This window comes from Ptychodera flava, unplaced genomic scaffold (assembly GCF_041260155.1).
Source record: "Ptychodera flava strain L36383 unplaced genomic scaffold, AS_Pfla_20210202 Scaffold_129__1_contigs__length_157824_pilon, whole genome shotgun sequence".
Lineage (NCBI taxonomy): Eukaryota > Metazoa > Hemichordata > Enteropneusta > Ptychoderidae > Ptychodera > Ptychodera flava.
Window position 1 is genome coordinate 126,623 of NW_027248311.1, and position 21,935 is coordinate 148,557.

General features: G+C 38.3%; 2 protein-coding genes across 2 annotated transcripts; both read right to left on the reverse strand.

Moving 5' to 3' along the window:
* Positions 1 to 1,804: 1,804 nt before the first annotated feature.
* On the reverse strand, positions 1,805 to 4,597 carry LOC139126826 (uncharacterized). Its single transcript, XM_070692760.1, has 3 exons — positions 4,436 to 4,597; positions 3,409 to 3,588; positions 1,805 to 2,981 (listed from the first exon to the last, which is right to left on the reverse strand). The coding sequence occupies exons 1-3, from the start codon at positions 4,478 to 4,480 to the stop codon at positions 2,715 to 2,717; spliced, it is 492 nt and encodes a 163-aa protein (XP_070548861.1). The 5' UTR covers positions 4,481 to 4,597; the 3' UTR covers positions 1,805 to 2,714.
* A 771-nt stretch (positions 4,598 to 5,368) lies between these two features.
* Positions 5,369 to 7,803, reverse strand: LOC139126827 (uncharacterized). The gene is made up of 2 exons (XM_070692761.1): positions 7,488 to 7,803; positions 5,369 to 6,766 (listed from the first exon to the last, which is right to left on the reverse strand). The coding sequence occupies exons 1-2, from the start codon at positions 7,732 to 7,734 to the stop codon at positions 5,916 to 5,918; spliced, it is 1,098 nt and encodes a 365-aa protein (XP_070548862.1). The 5' UTR covers positions 7,735 to 7,803; the 3' UTR covers positions 5,369 to 5,915.
* Positions 7,804 to 21,935: the final 14,132 nt, after the last annotated feature.

Here is a 21,935-nt window from a genome sequence, read left to right on the forward strand (position 1 = left end):
CATGCTGTCTTGTTCCATCTGTACCTTTTACAGTAAATCTAAAAGGTAAATTATCTGCAGACAAGGGTAGATGCAAAGCCTTGGCTCTCCTACTGTCTGTCTTTCTTTTCTCCTTCTAGAGGGCAGTTCCATTGACGTAACCACCTTTAATAATAAAACATTCAACGAATTATTCGGTCAGACTCAGTCAGACTTAATATTCATGGAATACTAACTTTTACACCAGAACAAAGACCAATGAGTGGCATTTGCTTTACTGCAAGAGTAATATGGGTTTTAACCAAGTGTTTGATTATCATTAACAATTAAAATAATCTATAAATCCTGCAAATCTCAAAATTTTCATAATGTTACTGTTAATTCCTGATTGACACTTAAATTTGCCAAGTACACAACTCTAATAAAAACAGATGTTGTTTATTGTATTGTAAATGAACTAGACAAAACACAACTCATTAAAAATTCAAAATCTATGACATGTCTGTTGACAATACATCTGTAAAGGTGTACATGAAAATATACAATATGAAATACCTCCTTATCTTGCGAAGGGTAGACCATGTTGCACCAATATCTGCTTTCAAAAGCAGGCCAGCTCCACGCAGTGCATTACGAAGAAGGCCCTGTGATGACAGTACATCTGCCTTTTCAGATTTTCGTAGCCGGGCAACTTCAAATCCAAATTGCTGCTTTGCTGACTTCACTCCACCACTGATTTCTGTCCTGAAACTCTGTATATGTGATCTTCGTGATGATATTGTACGTGTTGAGCACTGCCCACTGTGTTTATGGGTTTTGTTGCTTTGACCATCACTATTGGCTGTTAGGATATTAGCATAACGATTAAATTATTTCTTTGAACATCAAACGAATTCTCTGAAAAGTTTTCACAACATCAAAAAATATATCTATGTTATAATTTAAAGGTCTGAATCAACGACATGGAACATGGCAGGAGATATATATCTATTTGTATTTTATACATTGCATTGAATTGTGATCTAAAATTTGTAACAGTTACATTAAGAAAAAAATGTAGTGAATTTTAAGTTATATTAAAAACTAAAGTTCTATACAGACATTTTCACCAAATGTGCAGAATGGAATTAAAAAGTGTACGATCCTCAGTGTTTGAATATTCTCAATTGCTAATGATGCAATAACTCTGCATGTACTGAAACAATATCTTTCATTGTACATTTAATAAATTTGAATAAAATTTGTCATGTCCAAGCATCAGATAAGACAGTACATATATATTTATAAGAAAAGGCTTACCTGTCCTTTAGTCTTGAACTCGAAAATATTAGTACTGGACATTTCCATTTTTGCTTGATAACTGTTGTTGCCAGTTGTTCAAATTGTGGGTGTTCTTTAAAACTATCCATATTTTGAAGGAGAGTTGTAGCAGCATCACTTGTTGATGGAGTGTGAGTGACAGGATGTGCATCTGATTTTTCACCCTGATCACTGGCTGGTACTGGATCATACGCTTTGTGTACAGATTCAACTTTTCCAAATTTACAGTAGTCATGATCATGATTGACTGATGCAAATGCACACTGTTCAACATGGTCTGACAAGTTTTCCAGAGGAACAATGACATTACAACCGGTCAAATTATAATCACAAGCTACCTTCAATTTGGAAACAGGGTTTGAAAATAAAAGGGGGACACGACAAATAGACAACACAGTGATAGGGACACGGCACACTGGACATGAGTGAGAATTTGACAACCATTGACAGAGACAATCAGAACAAAATGTATGATAGTCACTCCCCAGTAGAAATCACAAATTTTGATGAAAAATCAAAATTTTACTTTTCATCAAAAATATATACCTTGTCATTCTGTCTTACTGTGGGAGAAATTTTGGATCCAAATTCCAACTGGTTCCACTCAAAATACAGCATTGAAGTTGTCTGTGTATCCTGTAGTGTTTACTGTATGCTTTACTGGGAATTAAGCTTAATGTTACCATCATGACATTATAATCTAACAATGTTATGTCAGTCCTGTTTCAAATGAATCACTGTGATCTGTCTCTATATGTCTATGATAAAGCCACCATGATAATTATGTACATGATTTCCCCCCTCACTTTGTAGTGAATTTAAGACCCCCTAGGCTAGTGGAAATATGTTTACTGGGACTTTGTCTCATCTTTTCTCAAGGTTGGTAAAGCTCCCTGATAAGAATGGAAATGGTTCATGTCTTTTCTTGCATACAATAAAATAAAGCATAAAAGTACTTCTACCACTGTACAAATATTTATTTTTTTAAAATTATATCAGTATCTAACATTAAGTACAACATTTCTCAAAGGCAATGAGAAAGTAGACTTCTTTATTATTTCACAAATCATCTCTTTCTACCTGATAAACTGTGGCTTTTTATTATTCTTGTTACAAACAATTGCCTAGAACATGAAACTGCAGTAGCATCCAATATAGGCCTACAATGTCTTTATATTTGAAAAAAAAAATACTAAAAGTGAATGAAGTCCAGGCAATGTTCACAAGCAGAATAGTAGACAGTTAAACATTGAATAGAAAGTAACCAGAGAAATTGCACTTAAGACTTAAAACAAAGAAAGTTGTCAAAGTTACAGCATAGCTTAAAGTTGCAGCTGATGACCTCAAACTGTTTCTGTTTTCAATCTTCTTTGCAAATTTAAATTTTGTGAGTTTTCTACACAAAATGTTAGTGTCTATTGACTGGATGTCAGCCGTGTAGTTCTCTGTTTGTTCACTTCTCGTATAAAGCGTGTACCAAGTTGTGACGTTCCAGGTTCAGTATTGCAGCACAATTCTGTAACAGTTCTCTTTGAGATCACATAAGGCAATGGCAACAAAGACAGCCTTCGTTCTCGGGGTATGTATCTGTCATACATCTCTGTCAGGTGCCTGAATTTTTCTGATGTCAGTTGACGGTTGCAGATAGTCTCTGCAGGCAAACCTTGCACAGAGTCTTTCACCTGTCAAAAAGTGAAAAACAAACTTTCGAAATTACTACTGTAAACATTTAGCAATCTTATTTGGGATAAAAGACAAACTGGAATGGGATAACAGGATGCAACCTCCATATCAATGTTTATGGTTTTATATGTCCTAACATACCACTAGTTTAAGAACATCCATTGATTATGAGGCTTCAAAACATGTAGCTATGGGGCAGACATGTTATAGATGTGCAATGTTTCTCTCATGTGAGTCATCCTTTGACAGTACATTTACTATTTACTACAGCTGATAGAACATACCAGTTCAGATCAGAGGATGCTACAATTTTGTATTCTTCTGCAGATGAATTATTCAACTATTCCATTGACACAAAATGGAAACAAACAACATACACGATACACTGATGTGTTTCTGGTGTTCATGGTATATATGAATACTTACATTGAGTGTCACTTCCTTCCAGTCACCAGAATCCAAATTCTCTCTGACCAAAATAGCCACTGAGTTCTGTCTACGTTCAGCTCTAAAGTCATGATATTTGGTTATGCCATGCAAGACATATCTGCCATACTTGGATTCAAGGGACTTTCTCCAGTCCATGAAATCATTTTGTACTGTGACCTGAAGAACAGAAATACATTTCCAGCAGTGAGACTCACACATTGACCGCTTTGATGTTTTTCATTTGTGCTACTTTTTAGTAAGAGAGTACATGGGTCAGCGTACATGGTTAAGGCTGGGGAATGTGACCCATGCCTCACTCATTACACACAGTTCAGATAGATGAGATAATGTAAGTTCAAATTTTTCAAGATGTGACTAGACAGTCATCTTACTGCTATGTTACCCCACATGAAGGTCATACCATTTATTTATAAGGAAACCTACACCATATTGAGGGACAACATCAGAATCTCATTATTTAAAGCTCCTACACTTCTTTCAAAATATTTTTTTTTCAATACCACATCAAAATTTTTGGAATATTAAAATTATATGTCACAGTGAAATTATGATTTATATGATTTATATTGTCACTAGGTGGAAATATTGGCTCTTATCTTCACTGTAAGAATAATAGCAGAGTGGCAATACAGACCCTTGTGTATGATAATACCTAATATGTACTTGAGCCATAAGTGGATTAGGATGCGCTCACTATTTTAGAAACACCTGACATCACTTCTTAGCATTTTTGCCAGAGGTCCATATATCTTCTTACGCGGATTTGACTTTGTTTTATGTACCGGTACTTTACTGTCTGTTCTATGCTGTTTTGTGTCTGTGTTTGTACAAAATGACCATGTATTAACGGATTTTGACCTATGATTATCGAATTCTGGATGGGTATGAGTGCGAGTATTTTGGTTGGTATGCACAAAACAATGTAATGAATTGTATTTTCAACAATTTTATTACACTGTTGTTATGTACCTGTTGCATTAGTACATGCATGTTGATTACAAACCTGAGATTGGCTGTATATTGATGCAACATCAGCTAGTTCATCCATGGTGAATACATCGGTTTTTTAATTGAGGAAGCAATAGACGCAAACACCCAATCCGGCATGGACTTAGTATGGCCAACAACCAAAAAACAAATCCTGATATACTGCAGGGTTTGGTGCCTGTAAAAATAGAATAAAATGGAATTACTATGTTTCCTCTGAAAGAACTTGCTTGATAAGCTCATGTTTAAAACAGCTGTACATTTAAAGGGGAAGTTCACCAAAGTTGGCTTTTACATATGTGTTAGCATTTGGTCAGTTATTCAGGACAATGCCATACCCATCGAGTTGTTTATTCAGAGGAAAAATGTGCCAAGCTTGAAACTTTGATCACATGATCAGCAGGGACCATTTTCCAATGAGTATGGTTAATGGTCCCTGCTGATCATGTGATCAAAGTGCCAAGCTTGGCACATTTTTCTTCTGAATAAACAACTCGATTGGTATGGCATTGTCCTGTTATTAAAAACTAACCAACTCCACAACTAGCACATATGTAAAATCAGCCTTGGTGAACTTTACCTTTATAGTTAAAGACATGTCAGTGCAATGATTTAAGTCACCAAATCAAGTCACATTCCACTTCAAGTGACATGTATAGATCATGTGCACTACTGGGCCTTTTCTTGCTACATTTTCTTAGCATATTTTTGCACAGTTTACATTTACAGCTTGAAACACACATTCTTATTAGGGAAAGTGATTGGGTGTACAGGTATGTGTGCTTGTGTGCTTGAGAATCTTATAGAATCTTATAAAATCCATCCAATCATTTCCATTGTGACGTGACTGTGATTTGATTGTGAATGTGTGGATATTACATTCATCATAACACTGAGAAACTTGATGGGATTTAATAACAGTAAGTATGGCAAGTCTGAGTATACTCACATGATAAGCATTTCATTCATCCAACATATTAACCATGAATTCTTATTAGTAGAAGGTGCACTATCCATAAATATGACAACTTTGGTTATCCATGATAGGTCCAATGCTGCAATGTGTTTGGTCAGTAATGAAAGGGTGTGGTTACTGTTCTTTGGACCAAGTTGCTCATCAAATATGTAAGTTGAAGCTTGGCCTGAATTATGTTGTATCAGGGATGCAATGTCAACAGAAAGTTTCATCTTGTAATATGCAGCTGCTGGTTGTGGTGATTGACCCCAGTGAGGAAGTGTCCGGAGCATCATGTAGTCGTAACTGAAGATGGCAATATAGTTGGACTTTAACTCCAGTAGCTCAATTTCCTCTTCATACGATAAAGAGACTTCAAGTTCTAACTGTGAAATTCTGTCCTGGACTTCAAAGGCTGTGTTGCAGGCTGTTTTATAGAACTGTTGGGCAGCTGATGCTTTTCCTTTGTGTTCTTTCAGTAGACATTTTAGACTGTCTATTACTTGTTGTGAGTGTTGCCTTTCATTAGAAGTGATGTCCATCATCCGCTGCAATGCTGTTTTCTGAGCTGAGATCTGCTGACTAAGTTCCTTACAGGTATTGCAATAATCTGATTTATGAGGATAATGGAATGTCTTGGTCTCTCATCATGGAGCCAGCGTTCTGCTGTAGTGCAGCCTACAGTTGCTCTATCTAGTTCAGTTTGTTGCATATTGAACACAGCAACTAATGATTGAGTCATTTTTTCTTCATAGTTGTTTTCTGACTTCTTTGGTATAGAGATGCGTGTGTATTGAGGCAAAAAATAATAAAGAGAACCAGAGCCCTCACTGTGTCTTCCTGTTGGCACTTTGTTAGCATCAACAAATGCTAGGAACTGTTCCTGAAGATCACTTTTCTTATGATTAGATGATTTACCCTGAAGACCATGTCTTGAAGCAAATTGGCGCACATCTACTTCATCATTCCCATCAACTGTTGACCACCAAGTGTCAAAGTTTTTGTCATCATCATCATAAGGCATTATGACCCATTCGTGAAGGTTCTCTTTTTCAACATCTTTCTTCCTAAGAGTCACAATGGGATTTAGAAACTCCTGTCTCTTAATTTCTCTCTGACGTTGCAGCCTGTGCCAGTGAATTTCCAAAGCGGACAGAATACACTGTTGGCAAAACAACAAGTTTCCTGCAGGATCAAACATATTTGCTCTAATCCATGTGTTCTCATCTCTGACATTTCTCCACTGTCTGACGTCAACCTTTTTTGGATCTGGATGACACTTCATGCGCTTCATCAGAGTTGAAGATTGATGTTTTATTGTGTGAAATGACACAGCTGCTTGGACAAGAATTGGTTCACATCTTGGGCAGATATCTCTAGATCTACTGCTACCTGTAAAAATGTTGTAAATACTTATTTTCAACATACATCAGATACAGTGATTTATTTGTATGCAGTAACAAAATTATTACTCGCTTTTGTTTCAATAAACAAATTGAAATGATACTTCTCAGTCATTATATAGAAAATATTTATACAAACAAGGAATTCAATGTTAACTAGCAATAAGCTTATGTAATTTTGTTGTTTCTTGTTGAGAAAGAAACCAACACCATTTTATCAAACAGGTGCTAAATCATTGCTTTGCACATGTTACTCAAGAAAATGTTAGGGTTTACTGTAATATAAGAAGACAGCTGTTAAAACAATATTATGTGCTTGAAAGACAAATCGCAAAATAAAATGAAAATACCAAATTACAACCAGCAAGCTTAGTAGGAGAGGCCTAATTATTTTACCACTGAATCGTTTGAGAACAACTGACTGACATCAGTGACATGTCACTGTCGGCATTATCTGTGACAAACACCTGAATCAATAATACTGAATTTGAATGGTGAGACTACAAAAAGACATATCGTTGATGATTAGCCACCAAAAAAATAATTGGCCAGGCTACATGTAAATTCATAAACTCTGAACTTGAAAGATGCATACCTGAAACACTAGTGATCCCTGTACCCCTATTATATGCCATACGGTGGCAATGCCGTATTTCGCTCTAAAAGTGCCACTTATACGGATGATCAGACTAAAATAGTACGATTCTTACCTTCAGATTTGTTTTCAGTATCGTCAAAACTCTGTTGACGGTCGGTAGTCTCATCAGGCTGACAACTGTCGATGTCTGATATTAATTTGGAACTGAGGCGATAAGCTCGCTGTGATTTACCAAGCAAGAATGCTCCAAGTTGATCGGGAGATTCTGTTAGCGATTCTGGGGTGTATGTTGGGTCTTGACTCGACCCTTCGCTAGGTTCAAGACTACTTCCTTGGCTTTCTTGATTCATTGTTTGCATCTATCGCAGATCAGCTGAGCAATTATGAAATGGCGCCCTTTGACTTCCAGTAGTCACGTGTCAAGGTTCACAGATCGTGCTCTCTGAGTCTCTCTCTCTCTCTGAATAAGATCGTGACTAATAAAGGCATCGATGCTAAAAGGCATAAATATTAGGTTACAACTTATTTGTATTTTGTTTCATGAAAATTTGATCAAATTTGAAATAGAGTTCTCGCTTCCGATCTAGAGGTCAAAGTTAACATGTCAGCTGTGGTCAGGTGATAAAAACGGAGCTCGGTCCATAATACGGTGCAGTGCAGTGTTACCGGCGGCAAATTTCACATCGTACCTTTCAAATTAGATGACTTCCTACACTTATAAAGAAGTCATAATTTTGGAGTACAAGTAAACTGGTGGTCGACAACTTTACTTCTGATATTTATTTCTTTTACATGACGGAATTTACCAAACTACAGAGACAATATGACAACTTTGCTAGGGAAACTATTCGCTCACCGCAATCGAGTCTGTGCAATCTGCACACACAGTGTGATTGCGCGTCGTACACTCTGCGTTTATCCTTTGTTTTTTCAATTCTATAATGTTACAATTATTCGCGATTTCTACTGGGGGTGACCCATGTGGTCCTTCACACTGAACTTGAACGCAGCCATTGACAACATCCTTGCAGATCGGGCATTCAAGATCAACTGAAACGGGACTGCAAAATCTCCCTGTGTGAAAACCATGTGAACTTTGGTACTTTTTCGTAGACCGTTCTCTAACAGCATTACTTAGCTCTTGTGTTAGGTGTACTAGTTGTAATGTTGCCTCTGTTGACTCTGCTGCTTTTGATTTTTCTGTATCAGTTGGTGGCAAGTTTCTCGCACCCCCTCTCTTTTTCTTCCTTTTTCTGCCAGCCTTAGTAAGTGATACACACACAGTACACTGGTCTATCCTGGATGTTTCTCCCATGTAAAACAAATACGGCTTGATTGATAAGGCTTACCGAATTTCCTGCACTGTTTACCATAGTCAAGAGACCGTTTGCAATAATTGCACAACCACTTTGGATGAACATCAACGCAGTCATCAGAGACATCAACAGAAAAACACCAGAAAACATCCTACACCAGCTCTGCCACCTCATAAGCTGGGCCATCAAATTTCTCAGCACAGATTCGACATCGTGACGAAATTAACTTTTGATGAAAATCGAAATCTCTCTCCATCTTTTCATTGGATATGAACGGACGACATAACTCTGTTTGCCTCCACTAGACACGAATGTACGACATAATTATATTTGCCGCCGGTGCCGAAACCATAGAAACAAAATACATTTCACTCAACACAGATTCGTCACGCTCTCAAAATCAATCAATGCACAAGAAATCAGCCATTCAACAACACATCACATATCCGGACGAACACTCAAGATAACGACTCAAAGAATTAATTTGTTTTACGTTTCAAAAAATTGATTATTATCGCAAAATCAAGAAGAGAATTAAAAGTCACGCCAAACCTCACCTTCAAAATGTCTGTCATGCTGTACAATACTAGTATGACTACTGGCGGCAAAGTGAAAAACCGAGGCCTAGTCGGGCCTAGCCGGGCCCAGTCGGGCCCTCTAGGTTGGCGATCTAAAATTTAAAGCGAATTCATGTGTGCTCGTGTTCCCTCTTCAGTAGATCGCCCGGCTACACGGTTACACACGTAAACATATCAATGCGCCTATCTCAACGTATCCCATATGCTTTTAGCCCGCTTTTAGGCATGTCTGAGTTTACAGTTGTACTGTCTAAAAATGGGCGGAGAATGGCAGGGAAAAACATTAACCCAACATGTGCGATTAATTCTCCGAAATATCTTTTTTATTTGACAGAAAACTAATCTGTATGCGTAAATACTTCCATATTCGGGACACAACACGATATGAAGACGGTAACAAGTGAAAACGGCCCCGCGCGCCCAGAAAAACCCCACGCTACGTACGTTCGAGAAAAAGGTCCCGGGACATAGAGCATGTCGAGCACACGTGATTGTCGCGATACGAAGTCTGCTTGTGCCGGAAGAGAATTACCGTAAAAACCGTATCAATTTGACAACCCTTTTACGACCACCCAATTTTTTTCTAAAAATATAATTTTATTTTGTCCCTATCAATTCGACCACCGACGGAAACTGTGACTTTCTCAATCCCTATTAATTCGACTGAATGACATAGCTTTCAAAACAATTCCTTCAGTTAGTGAATGAACGACATTTCAAGACATCGAAAACAACAGCGTTGCGATTATACTCTTTCTGTGTGTAAATCAATATTTCTTCCTAATTTGACAGATATTATGTTCTAAACCACATGTTGCTTGTTCCTAAAACGCGTAGACAGATGTGCCCCGTGCACTAAAAAGGACAAGTTGGCGATATCTTTTGCGAAACGCTAAAAATTGCTGAAGAAAAATTGGTATGTTACATGTCAACAAGTACGGCCGACGCGCCGCCCCGTGCGTTCTTACCGACTGGGAACAGACTATATTTTCAAATGCAAATGGGACAGTGTCAAGGAAGACGACGACTTATTTTTTCAAGCTGAAGAAAACGCTCTTTCTGGTTGTGTTAATGAATCAATCGAATGTTTTTGTTCTCAATTAATAAATCATAGACAATCTCGATTCTCTTCATTATTCTATTATAATTTCACCTACGGTATATAATATCCAACCTCCTGTGACTGGTTCCTTCTAAACGTTAACATACCTTGTGCACGAAAAGAGATGTTGTATCTTATGCGAAACAATGAAACTAACTGAAGAAATAACCATGTATCAGTCAGTACGGCAGGCGAAACCCGGAGGCCAATCATACCAATTAGGGACAGAGTAGATCGAAACGCAGGGCTGTTATTAAAGGAAAGGCAGTGACTTATTTTTAAAGCTGAATAAAATATTGTCTTTGGTTGTGTAAGTCTGTCGATGGAAATACAGTTCCCAGTTGATTAATCGTGGAAGTCTCGTTCTCTCCCTTTATAGTTCGATATTTACTGACTCGTTCCTTCTCATTTTTGTCAATGGATGAAAGCATTTTCGTCGTCCATATTCAATCTTACTTTGAACAATGTTATATTCTGACCTTTACTGCCATAAGTTTTGACCAACGTACAATGATGTGGCCTATGCGCCCAGTTCAAATGACAAGATGTTTTGCGAAATTGTGAAGAAATGTTTGAGCTAGGCCATGTTCTATGCATGGGGGCCCGGCAGACATCGATGTCACAGTCTTTCCGGACTGTTTACATATAGCTTAGGGGATGTCAAAGGAGATGAATCATGCAGTTAGTTGAACAAAACAAAACTTTTCGGACATCATATTTTTATACCAATTTTGTAAATGTCGGACTTTGGATTTGATTGAAAAACCGGAATCACCTGATGTTTTGCATTAAACACGGACGCACAATTCGGAATAGTTTGTTGTGCCGCTACTGTCGGTCTCAGTCGTGATGTCTCTCCCATAAAATTTCAAAGCTAAAGGCCTACACTTGTCGTTTCGATGCGCAACGGTACACAGATGACCAGATATTGTATGTTCTTAAATTAGTCAAAGCAATTTTACGACTGTCTTTGACATCGTGTCTCCTGGTGCATGTCGTTGAACCTATGGCCGTGACCATTGTTTTACTGTAGACTGTAACCCCTGCTCGTCCCCAGCAAAGGATTTTTTAAAACATTATGCTGTACATCCTTGAACACTGTGTGCATAAGCCCCTAAACCTTGTTTAATTCTATTATGGAAAGGTAAGTAACTTTGAGAATCAAAGGGTCGTTACAGTTGCTAAAATCGAAAGAAAAACAGAAAGTTTTTCCAGTAGCTTTATATTCTGTGCTTTCTGTCCTCGTCACTAGAATAGAATAGTAGTCCCATTCCCGAGCGCTACCGTTTTAAAACACGTCCACGATGTGCTGTTGATTTTCATTCTTTCGTTGTGCAATTTCATTCGTTTGAAGCAATTATCCTTTCATTTGACTGCTCTGTGGGACTCTTCTGGAAATGTGTTTTGGATAAAAACAACTCTACAATGAAAGACATAAACTTCAACGGTGATAGGCATACAATATCGGTTCGATGTGCGAAGGTACACAGATTACAAGTTATTTTAGAAGTTCTCAAAACTAGTAAAAACAATTCTGCGCGCCACTCATTGATATTGTCTCCTTGTGTGAACGTCCTTGAATCCGTGGCCGCGACCATTGTTTTTGATGTGTTCGACGGTTGATGATTGGTAGATTAATGTATCCAAATTTGAAGACTGAACACTATTACGTGATCGATTGTTGGCATGGTTAGGTGATAGACGGTGTAGACGCGAAACAGCGATAGTCCACGGGCCAAGGGAGCTGTAGCAGGAGCAGTACATCGCATGCTTTCTTACAATGAACGAACCATCGGTTTCCATAGCTACTACGTGAAATCCGGCCTCACCGATGTCCCTGTCCTGATTCGGAGAGCAACTTTCAAACTGCGTGTTGAGGTTCAGATGTCCGATTTTTTCATATTCAAAAGGCTTATTGATTTACAGAGAACGCCTTTCTTGATTTTACATGTAGTTGTAATTATCACATGAGAGCAATTGAAAATTCAAAGCCAAATAGCCAGCGGGGAGAAAATTCGACGACTCGGTCTCACCAGTGCTCGCAATGAAAGAAATTCGCAAAGTCTCCGAAGTCGGTATCATTGCTCCACCATGTTTATTGTTGGTTGTACGGCCAGTTTAAAAGTCATGGACTTTCTCCACAGAAAAATTCATATAAGTGCCATACCACGAAGTTCCCTATGCATTTCAATATGTCTATTTGGAAGCAAATGCGTCACAGACATCACCAGTTGCGAACTTTACCGGTTTTCGACACGAAAGATGCAATATATTATCAGCGTTGTTCACATTGTGTTTTGAGTCTGTATAACAGGAAAAAACTAACGATTGGAGTCACGACAGAGACCATGCCCGATACGGGAAATAGACATCAACTATTGCATTGAGCAGTGACCTGAAACTTCAAACTGATATTTAAATGTAGACAAAATAAAACATCGAAATGCCAGGAGAGAGAGAGAGAGAGAGAGAGAGAGAGAGAGAGAGAGAGAGAGAGAGAGAGAGAGAGAGAGAGAGGGGTTGGTTTACGCTGTCGCGAACTGATTATAATCTTTCGGATGTATGAGGTCAGTATAAACACTACACAGACATCGAAAATGACATCTACTTTCCAGAAATTATAATAAGAGTAGAAAAAATCCAAAAGTTTTGGTTGAAGTAAATCTTCAGATGTTGGTTTCCCAACTTTGCAAAGTCAGACCATTCTTACAGAAAATGACCGTCAGAGACTTCTTTTAAAAATATTATTTTCAACACCATGTTTCTTATGATCGGTGATGTCAATTTTTATTATTTTTACAAAATTTTAATGCATTAAACGCTCTTAGATTATCTTATCTGCCTGTCACGGAGTTGCAATATATTTCCAAAGGCTGGACCAAGATGTCAACCATCGTGTCGTCCATCGAGTGGCCGGTGGCAAAGTGTCACAGATCGCTCCGTCTGTAATCGCGGCACCTTTGATTGTGATATGACACCCATGTGCTTCTAGGTTTGAGGTTTTTTGTAACCTACAGCATAGACGAATTTGTCGACCACCAAAATTTAACAGTCAGCCCAGTCTCCACATAGCAAACATGTCTCGCGTACATTTCATTATCGTCGTTTCAATTAATTCGACCACTAAATTATTTCGGCAGTTTTCATTGCCTCTTAATTCGACGATTTCAAATCGTAATTATTTTTTTCTGGTCGAATTGATAGGGGTTTTACGGTAATCAACCCTGCGCTCGCAGAGGCATGGCAGGCTGCGATCGATGCAAATTGCAAGTGGCTATTTCGCCTCACAAATTACAATAAGACAAATAATAGCAAAAAGCAAAATCGAACCTGCACAAACTATATTCTGTGTTCGGTGGTAAAAAAGTAATCATCAATTGAGGGTACGTGAAATGCTTGATTTTGGCAGCGATCCCTGGCGTCGCGACAGGGCCAGCTGAGGCCACAATGTAGCTTTGCGAAACTCAGTCTCTCCGGGAATTCCAACGTGTTTGAATTCGCGCTAAATTTTAGATCGCCAACCTAGAGGGCCGGCTAGGCCCGACTAGGCCCGATTAGGCCTGGTTTTTTCACTTTGCCGACTACTGGCCGCGTATAATCGTGACTCTCACTCATATTTGGCTCCATATTGTCGCTAGAACGTCTCAAACAGTAACTAATACATACATCCACTGGTATAGCATTCAAATTCGCGTAAAAATGCAGCGAACACAATTACCAAAGGCAAAATACAGCGATCTACCGATTGGATAAAAACAACGAAACGAACTCACGTCACAACTTCACACACTATGTGAGATCTCGCTCAGTTTAAGTTGCGTATGTTTCCTCCACCTAAGTTGCCGTATAGCCTAGCATAGAAACGCATGTGTATAATGTAATATGGTGGAGTGGTTCACAAGAAAAAGTTTTTCCGACAGGATCGCAATACTTCTGCAAAACGTCCAATTCACCTTTGATTATCGTTTTCGTTCGTTTCGAGTCCTTGTTTGAAACCAGAGCATTCAGTTCTTTTTCAGAAAGTAGGATTAACCGAGAAATTTCTCGACTATCGTTTTGCTCGGCCGCAGAAGACATCTTTGTCTACATTCCAGTTCAAGCATGCGCCAATGTTTTTTTTTGACGTCAGCGGCCATCATTTTTCGGAACTGATGCCTAGCAGGCAACAGTTCCGACAAACGATGCATGATGACGTCGTTTACTTGGATCAGCACAAAAAGAACGCATCCCACGTGACTATCAATTGACGAATTAGAACGCAGACAGCGAATGAGGTGTGTTATAATACTGCCTGAAACCAATAATATAAAACCTCTAGATACTTGATTAATTATGTCTACTGAAAGTACGATTAGATATTTCAGAATAAATTTCAAAGAAACTATTAAAAACGGTAAAAGTCACATTCTGCAGGTACTACAAATACCATACTTTTAGGCAGCAAGTTATGACAAACTGAAGGGGTCATTCTCTAAGGAAACTTAACGTGCAAATTCCTGTCTTTCTGTTTGGAAAAAATCAATATCATTTTGTTTCACAAAACAGGTGCAACTGGTCTCCCTACTTTTCATTACATTATTCTATATGGCTGAAGACACAATCAGTGAAAATTTTTTCAAAATGCTATCTCCTCTCTCAATCAAGCATACTTTTCTAAATCTTTTAAAATGGGAATCCAGACGAATGGTGTCCTCACAAGTACGGTTTGAGAATTTAAAAAACTAATCTGTGAATTTGTGTACACATGGGAAACACAGTAGATTTCAAGGAGGAGTTTCCGTGTGTACAAATCATGATGAATTATGGGAAATCTTCAGTACTGTGCGCTGGCAAGCTTACTGTTTTGTCGCACCAGAACGAAGTAGTTTGTCGCACCGCAGGTACTCCGTAATTGCATATTGTTTTTCTGCACCATAACAATCTGACAAGGGTACAGTTTTGTCGCACCAAACATGCTCATTGCATATGGTATTTTCCCGCACCCTACATTTTTGCAACAAACTGTGTGCCATCAGAGCAGAGTTTGTCGTAGCTTAAAGTTGTATTTTTTTGCACAACGTCCGTACGTTGTAAGTTTTTGTCGCACCGCAATGCGAGTATATGAAGTTTCCGTACCGGTTTCATATTACCAGCGTCTACGTTTATTAATGAGCGAGTAGAGATTTTGCGGCCGCAAAAGACGATACGATTGCGGGATGGGAGTTCAGTGCAGAATCGTTATCATAGAGTTTCTGGGTCCGTATGTTGATTATGAGCAGCAGGAGATTTCGCGTCCGCACGAGCTTTTGTTTTTTCCGCACTCGCAGTTATGCATTCGCCGCCAACGTTATCATTCGACATCTCACAAAGTGCCTCATAGATTGTTACCGCTGAGGCCAGTGTTGCTGATAGGTCAAGTTGCACAGTGTTAGAAATGTTGACGCTGACTGATATTTTGTGGTCGCAACATAATGTGGTTTGAGTTGTTGTTCTCGCATTTGAAGTTGAGGGAGGTATGTTATGTTGTAGCCGGGAGGTATTTTTTTCGTATATTTCGACGGAAAACCTTTTTGTTTTCGACCTATGCATTGTAAAAGGGGAAAGAGTTTTCGCCGAGGGGTCCCCAACGGCTTTCCATAAGGTAGATCGCGTAAAGATTCCGAAGTCGTGGAGGTGGATCCCTGGTCCGATTTACAGAGTGAAGTGTGATGCTTTCTATCACATTTGCGGCATTTTCCTTTGGACTTACAGTCGCTGACTCTGTGTTTCCCGAGACAATCGGAACACAGCCTGTTTTGTTTGACAATATCGTGTCGTTTCGAAGAATCGGTGACCACAGTGCAATCGTTCGGATAGTGTCGTCCTCGGCAAAAAGCGCAACTTTTCTTTCCGCTGAGTAGAGCGACGCATGGCTGGGTTAGTCGCGGTACTTGAGTAAAGGCGGTGGTACTAGGCATTGAAGCCTGAATTGATTCGTCCAATTCAGCAGCACGATTGTTGGAAGACATTATCCTTATCTCGCGTTTGAGAGCCTTCGCGAAATTGTTTGAACGTGTGAAATAGTTCATCTTCTGATGGACGTTGAAGCATCGTCAGCAGATTTGACGGAAGGTTTTCCAACACTATGATCAAGATCACCCATTCGAATTTTCTTGTGGAACGTCTAACTGTTCAAGATGGCGAAATACGTTTCTAACTTATTGTGAAATGCGGTCAAACTTTCGACAGTGTAAGCGGGATTTTCCAATTGTGAAAAGCTTTGACGTAAGCTCTGTGTATTTCTTCCTGTCTGCCATATTTATCACGTAAGAGTTCTATTGCATCACCTTAACTTTTCTTTGTTGATCACAGTCCGTCTATTACCTCAGCAGGAGGACCGACGAGGTTAGCTCTCAAATACTGAAGTCGTTTGGTGTCATATAGCGAGGCGTCTTCATGTATGAGAGACATGAAGTTATCGAAAAGCTTGGCCATATCATTAATTCACCGTCAAATTTTTCAAGAGTTAGTTTCGGCAGATGATTATCTTTGTGTCTAATAGCGGGCGTAAAACTTGGCGCCGGCGACAAAGTTAACAATACATTCGAACTAGTCGGCTCGTCAGTATGTTTTCCATAAATTGTCTATAAAGTCACTTACTGCTGATGTGATCTTCATATTCGTTTGTTTCAAACTGTTCTTGAAACTTTTCGTTGTTGTTTTTGATGTGTGAAGAAATTTCATCGTCCAGTTTCTTGATGATTTCTAGCTTGTTCGAGTTGTTGTGGGTGACTTTGGAAATGGCTTCAATTTCTTCTCGTGTAGGGTTTTCCTTGGAGGTTATGTTTTCCGCTTGCGTCAGAAGTGTTGTTATCCTATCGCGTCTTCCATTTCTTTGGTATTCCAGCTCTGCAGATTCCTTGGATCTGGAGGACCCAGAGGAGTTTCCGTTTCTTGGCATCGTTGAAAGTATGCTGCAGGCTGTAGTAGGTAATCTCGCAATCCTGGTCTCGGCACCAGAAATTATGTGTGGAATATGACCAGGTCTGAGTAAGCAGTCGGGAGACGAAGTCGTCTAATAAATGACTACTTTATTCTATACTAATAATAGACAGTGGCTAATACAGTGAAGCATAAAACTTGGTGAGAGACCGTACATAGAGTGCAGTGACGTGAAGTGTCTCTGTTGAGGGTGGAAAAGTCTCTGATTAGGGAAGGCAAGATTCCCGTACATAAAGCACTTTTGGCGAGAAAAGTGTCTATGATCACGAGAAAGGCACATGATTGATTATAGGTCTGTAATTCAGTAGTATTTTACATATATTTATAACTGTACAAAAACTGACAGGAAAAGATAATATACAATAATACTCTTTTCAAAAACTTTGCATATCACTCAACTCTTTTCTCATCTCGTAGCATGAAATACATAGACAGCTAAACATTGTAGAGTATTTGCACCATCTGTCATCAAGATTCGAATAAAATTTATTTTTGAAGGTGGATTTAAATACATTGCTGGGATATACTTGTGTCTCAGTCTTTCAAAAAGTGTACAAATCAAAAGAAAGTGGTATTCATTTTCAATTGTATTTCTATCACATAGTAACAAACTCGCTGTTCTCTATCAATGCCATGTTACGGTCTGTCTCAATGCGTAGATAGTGTGAAGAACAACCTAGCCTAGCAAGTGATCGAATGTGAGCGGTAACTTTTACAGAAAATAACAGTTTTCAGGCTCTAGAGAAAACTTGATTTCTCTATAAATGATAGCTTATTTAGTGAATAAACTTCACTATACCATTTAATATACAGATATTCTTTGAACTTGTTTACAAAGGTATCCATAAATCTATTTATATCTTCAATTTCCTGTATTTCCCATACATCTTGTAAATTAAATATATCCAACAAATTTTTATGTGGCTTACCCAAGTTGGTATGATCTAATGCCAGTATATAGTAGAGCATATTGTAACATTTTCTGGGATATCTATTTTGTGGCATTTTAATCAGTTTTGTCCAGTATTTAATACACTTTTTTGCTGTATGCAAAATATACTGGGTACCGCCCTCTAGAAGGAATGCTATCAGAGTATCTATAGTAAGACACTCTACTAATAATGACGTAATACAAGAATATATTTCCTAACATTAGCTGTAAAGTTACTTTGTTTACGATATTATTCATATTCACGGGCATCAAACAAACCATTACTGTGTATTTGTTGGCAGTCACGTGGTTCAGCTAAACCAATTAAAACGCAATGGACAGGGCATGCTACTATAATGACGTATGGCCTTACGTACAATTATTCGTTAAATGTGAAATGAGCTTAATATCAGTAAGCCATGCCTCAAAACTTAAAGCAGAGTAAGATTATTGGACAGTTTTGGCAGTTTTGAGTACCTTCACGATTACATAAAATTTGGTTTGGTAATTCTTGAGATATAGTCAATTGCACATCTTTTTCATTGAAACAAGTTGTGGTAGAATACAGAACCGTGAGATAGACAATTCTGAAGTAACTGTTACATACATGCTTTGTAGGCAAATTTCAACGAAATTAATTGATATCGCAGTGCGATTAAGGCTGCATTCGCAAATACTGGTGAAGACGGCTGGAGGAATTCAGGGACGACTTGAATATTCTAAGGGTAGTTTAGGGGACTTTAAAGTTTTGTTCAGGGTATGTCAGGGGGGGAAAATTTTGTTCCCTATTGTTTTTTACAGATCCTAGTTTGTTAGGTACTTCAATGAACCAGATGTGAACTGAATGTGCGCACATGGTTTAGAACAGGTTCATTACATAGTAGTACGCTTCACGGAACAATCAGATATCTGTCAGATCATTATATGTAGCAGGTAGCAGGTTTATCAACTTTCGCACAGTACTATCGGAATTAAAAGACTAATATCTTAATTTCATAAAATATGCAAATGAGCTGTTTTATTAACTTGATACTGCTCAATCCTTCATGGCACAATTAGATTTCTATGAAATAAACATCTGTAGCACGTTTCATAAGATTTAATGCTGAACTTACAGAGTTATATCAACAATTACAAACTTCCTTAAAATATGCAAATGAACCCTTAATTAACTTGACACTGCACAGCGCTTCAGAGTTATATCACTAATTGCAAAGTTCATTATATATGCAAATGAATCCTTAATTAAGTTCACACTACTAAATGCTTCACAACACAGTCAGATATCTGTCTGATGAGTATCTGCCGCAGATTTTATCAATTTTGGTGCAGTCATTTCAGAGTTATATGAGTAATTACAGAACTTCATTAAATATGCAAATGAGCTACTCATTAACTTGACACAGCACAGTACTTCACGTGACAATTACATATTTATCACATCAATATATGTAGCTGGTTTCACCGAAGTTGGTGCCATAATTTCAGATTTATATCACTAATTTTCAATGTTTATAAAATAATACAATGAATCCTTATAACTCCAATCTACCAATGCTTCACAACACAGTCAGATATCTCTTGGATCGAATCTGCAGCAGATTTCATCTAATTTGGTGCAGTTGTATATGAGTTATATGACTAATTACAAAACTTCATTAAATATGCAAATGAGCTATTTCTTAACTTGACACTGCTCAACACTTCTCAGTTCAATTAGATATCTCTCACACCAATATTTGTAGCAGGTATCATCAAATGTGGTGTAGGAATTTCGGAGTTATATAACTAATTACAAAAGTTCATTAAATATGCAAAGGAGCAGATGCTTGACATGACACTCACAGTATCATCATGACATAATGTTTTGAGATTGTCATCTGTGAAAAGTTTCATGAAATTTTGTGCAGTATTTCTTGATATATGTCGACACTGTCATTACTGTCTCCAAAACTTGTATGAAAAAAAGTAATTTTTATAACTTTATTGAAGGGCCTATGACATCACTTCAAAGTTTTTAGGGTTTCCCCGTAAAAAAACTCAGCAAGGGGACCAGTCTATGGATTGTATATTGTGTCAGTTCGGAAAGATGTGCGCGAACGGCGAAATTTGACTCCTTTTTCATGCCTGGTGATCAGGGGCAACTTCGCATCCGAGCCAGGCAGTGGTATTTGTATATTGACCAAAAGGTACAATTGACATCGTCATTTGTTCCACGCTATTGACATGAAAGTATACTTAGAGGTCCTTGTATAAATTAGACCACAAACAAAGTCAGCTGTATAAACAGTGCTCACAGATGCCCAGTAAACAATGGCAAGACAGCCAGCGTTTACACCGGCGGTTTAGCTGTAGAAGCTCTTTTTATTAAATAAGACAGTATCAGTCTTAGTTTGATCCTTTCACGGTTGATTTTATTTTTAGTGTTTCGGTTCAATGGGTAAAAATGCATCGCATGTTGTAGCTGCACTTCAGTAGCTGTGTTAGACGTCGATCTTTGACAGAATTATCATATTCTTGGAGCATAAGACAAATGATGCAATCAACCCATGGTTCCCGTTCATTTTTAGAGCAAACGAATCCTGCAAAAAGTGATGTGTTAGGCCTCTTTTCAGAACTTTTGGACGAATATTGCTCGTGATACCCTGTGGTTGGTGTTCAACATGGGGCACTTGTTTCTCCAATGGCCAAACTTCCCATGAGCCAAAGCACGATTCTGATTGTTCTCTTATGTTTTGCCGCTGTAAGTTGCTGAGAAAATAATCTTTTTGTCCTCGGTTTTGTAAGGAATCCATCGGAAATTGCCCGATATTACCCTTCTGGCGCGTTGCTTGGCCAAGTGCTCATATTTCTTTTTTTAGCTCTAGCTTAGGCCTTATAAATTCTGTTTTCGTCATCAGATCCTTCTTTAGCTCGTGGGTCTCATATTCCTCCACCATAACACCTAAGATCAGATTTATTGGCCATTCGTACTAATGTATGTCAGAGACATAGTGTTTTATCATCTAATGCTACACTAGATATGAAATCAAACTATTTCTGCCCTTCATTGTTATTAAGGTAGTGACTCAGGTTCGTGGACACATTTTTTCAATCAAAAGTTTCACATAAAAAACGGGTCTCACACCCAGCATGTGGTAAATTTTCTGTTAGGTCTATATTTGAAGGAGGTAAAAAATTTGTTTAGTTGTCAAAACATGCATTCGTATGTTTGTTTAAGTCAAAAACGTGTGATTTTGAGTTTTTTGAATTAAAAAGTAAAGTAAGAAGTGGCAGCACCACTAAGTGATCTGTTAACGGCACTAGACAGCTGGACTTTAAAAATTCGCTTTTGTTTCTGCACAGTGATCCTTCAAAGTGTGAACTGTCGGATTTTCGCATAAATTAACGGCTTTTGTTCACGTTTGTCAAGTTATCGTCCCTTCAGGGGGTTATCACGAATCTAAAACACTGTTTTTCCAGTCTAATCATGAAGTGTCAGCATGCGAAGATTTGGGGAAATCCGCCCACGCGTCGCCGACTTACACTCATTTGAAGATGCGCATACATAGCAACAATCGGAACTGAGAAAATCAACGATTTGTGTACACGTCCCATTTTTCAAACAAAATCGCCGAAAAAGTCAGATTTTTGTGCGTAAATAAAAAATTCATTCAATATGGGTCTAGGTTAA

What these genes read in the sequence shown, in the direction of transcription:
- LOC139126826 (XM_070692760.1), bottom strand. Translation starts at nt 4,480, where the DNA reads ATGGATGAACTAGCTGATGTTGCATCAATATACAGCCAATCTCAG. An exon ending in CAATATACAGCCAATCTCAG is followed by an intron (nt 3,589 to 4,435) that starts GTTTGTAATCAA and finishes TCTGTTCTTCAG; the next exon opens with GTCACAGTACAAAATGATTT. An exon ending in GGAAGGAAGTGACACTCAAT is followed by an intron (nt 2,982 to 3,408) that starts GTAAGTATTCAT and finishes ACTTTTTGACAG; the next exon opens with GTGAAAGACTCTGTGCAAGG.
- LOC139126827 (XM_070692761.1), bottom strand. Translation starts at nt 7,734, where the DNA reads ATGCAAACAATGAATCAAGAAAGCCAAGGAAGTAGTCTTGAACCTAGC. An exon ending in TACTGAAAACAAATCTGAAG is followed by an intron (nt 6,767 to 7,487) that starts GTAAGAATCGTA and finishes ACATTTTTACAG; the next exon opens with GTAGCAGTAGATCTAGAGAT.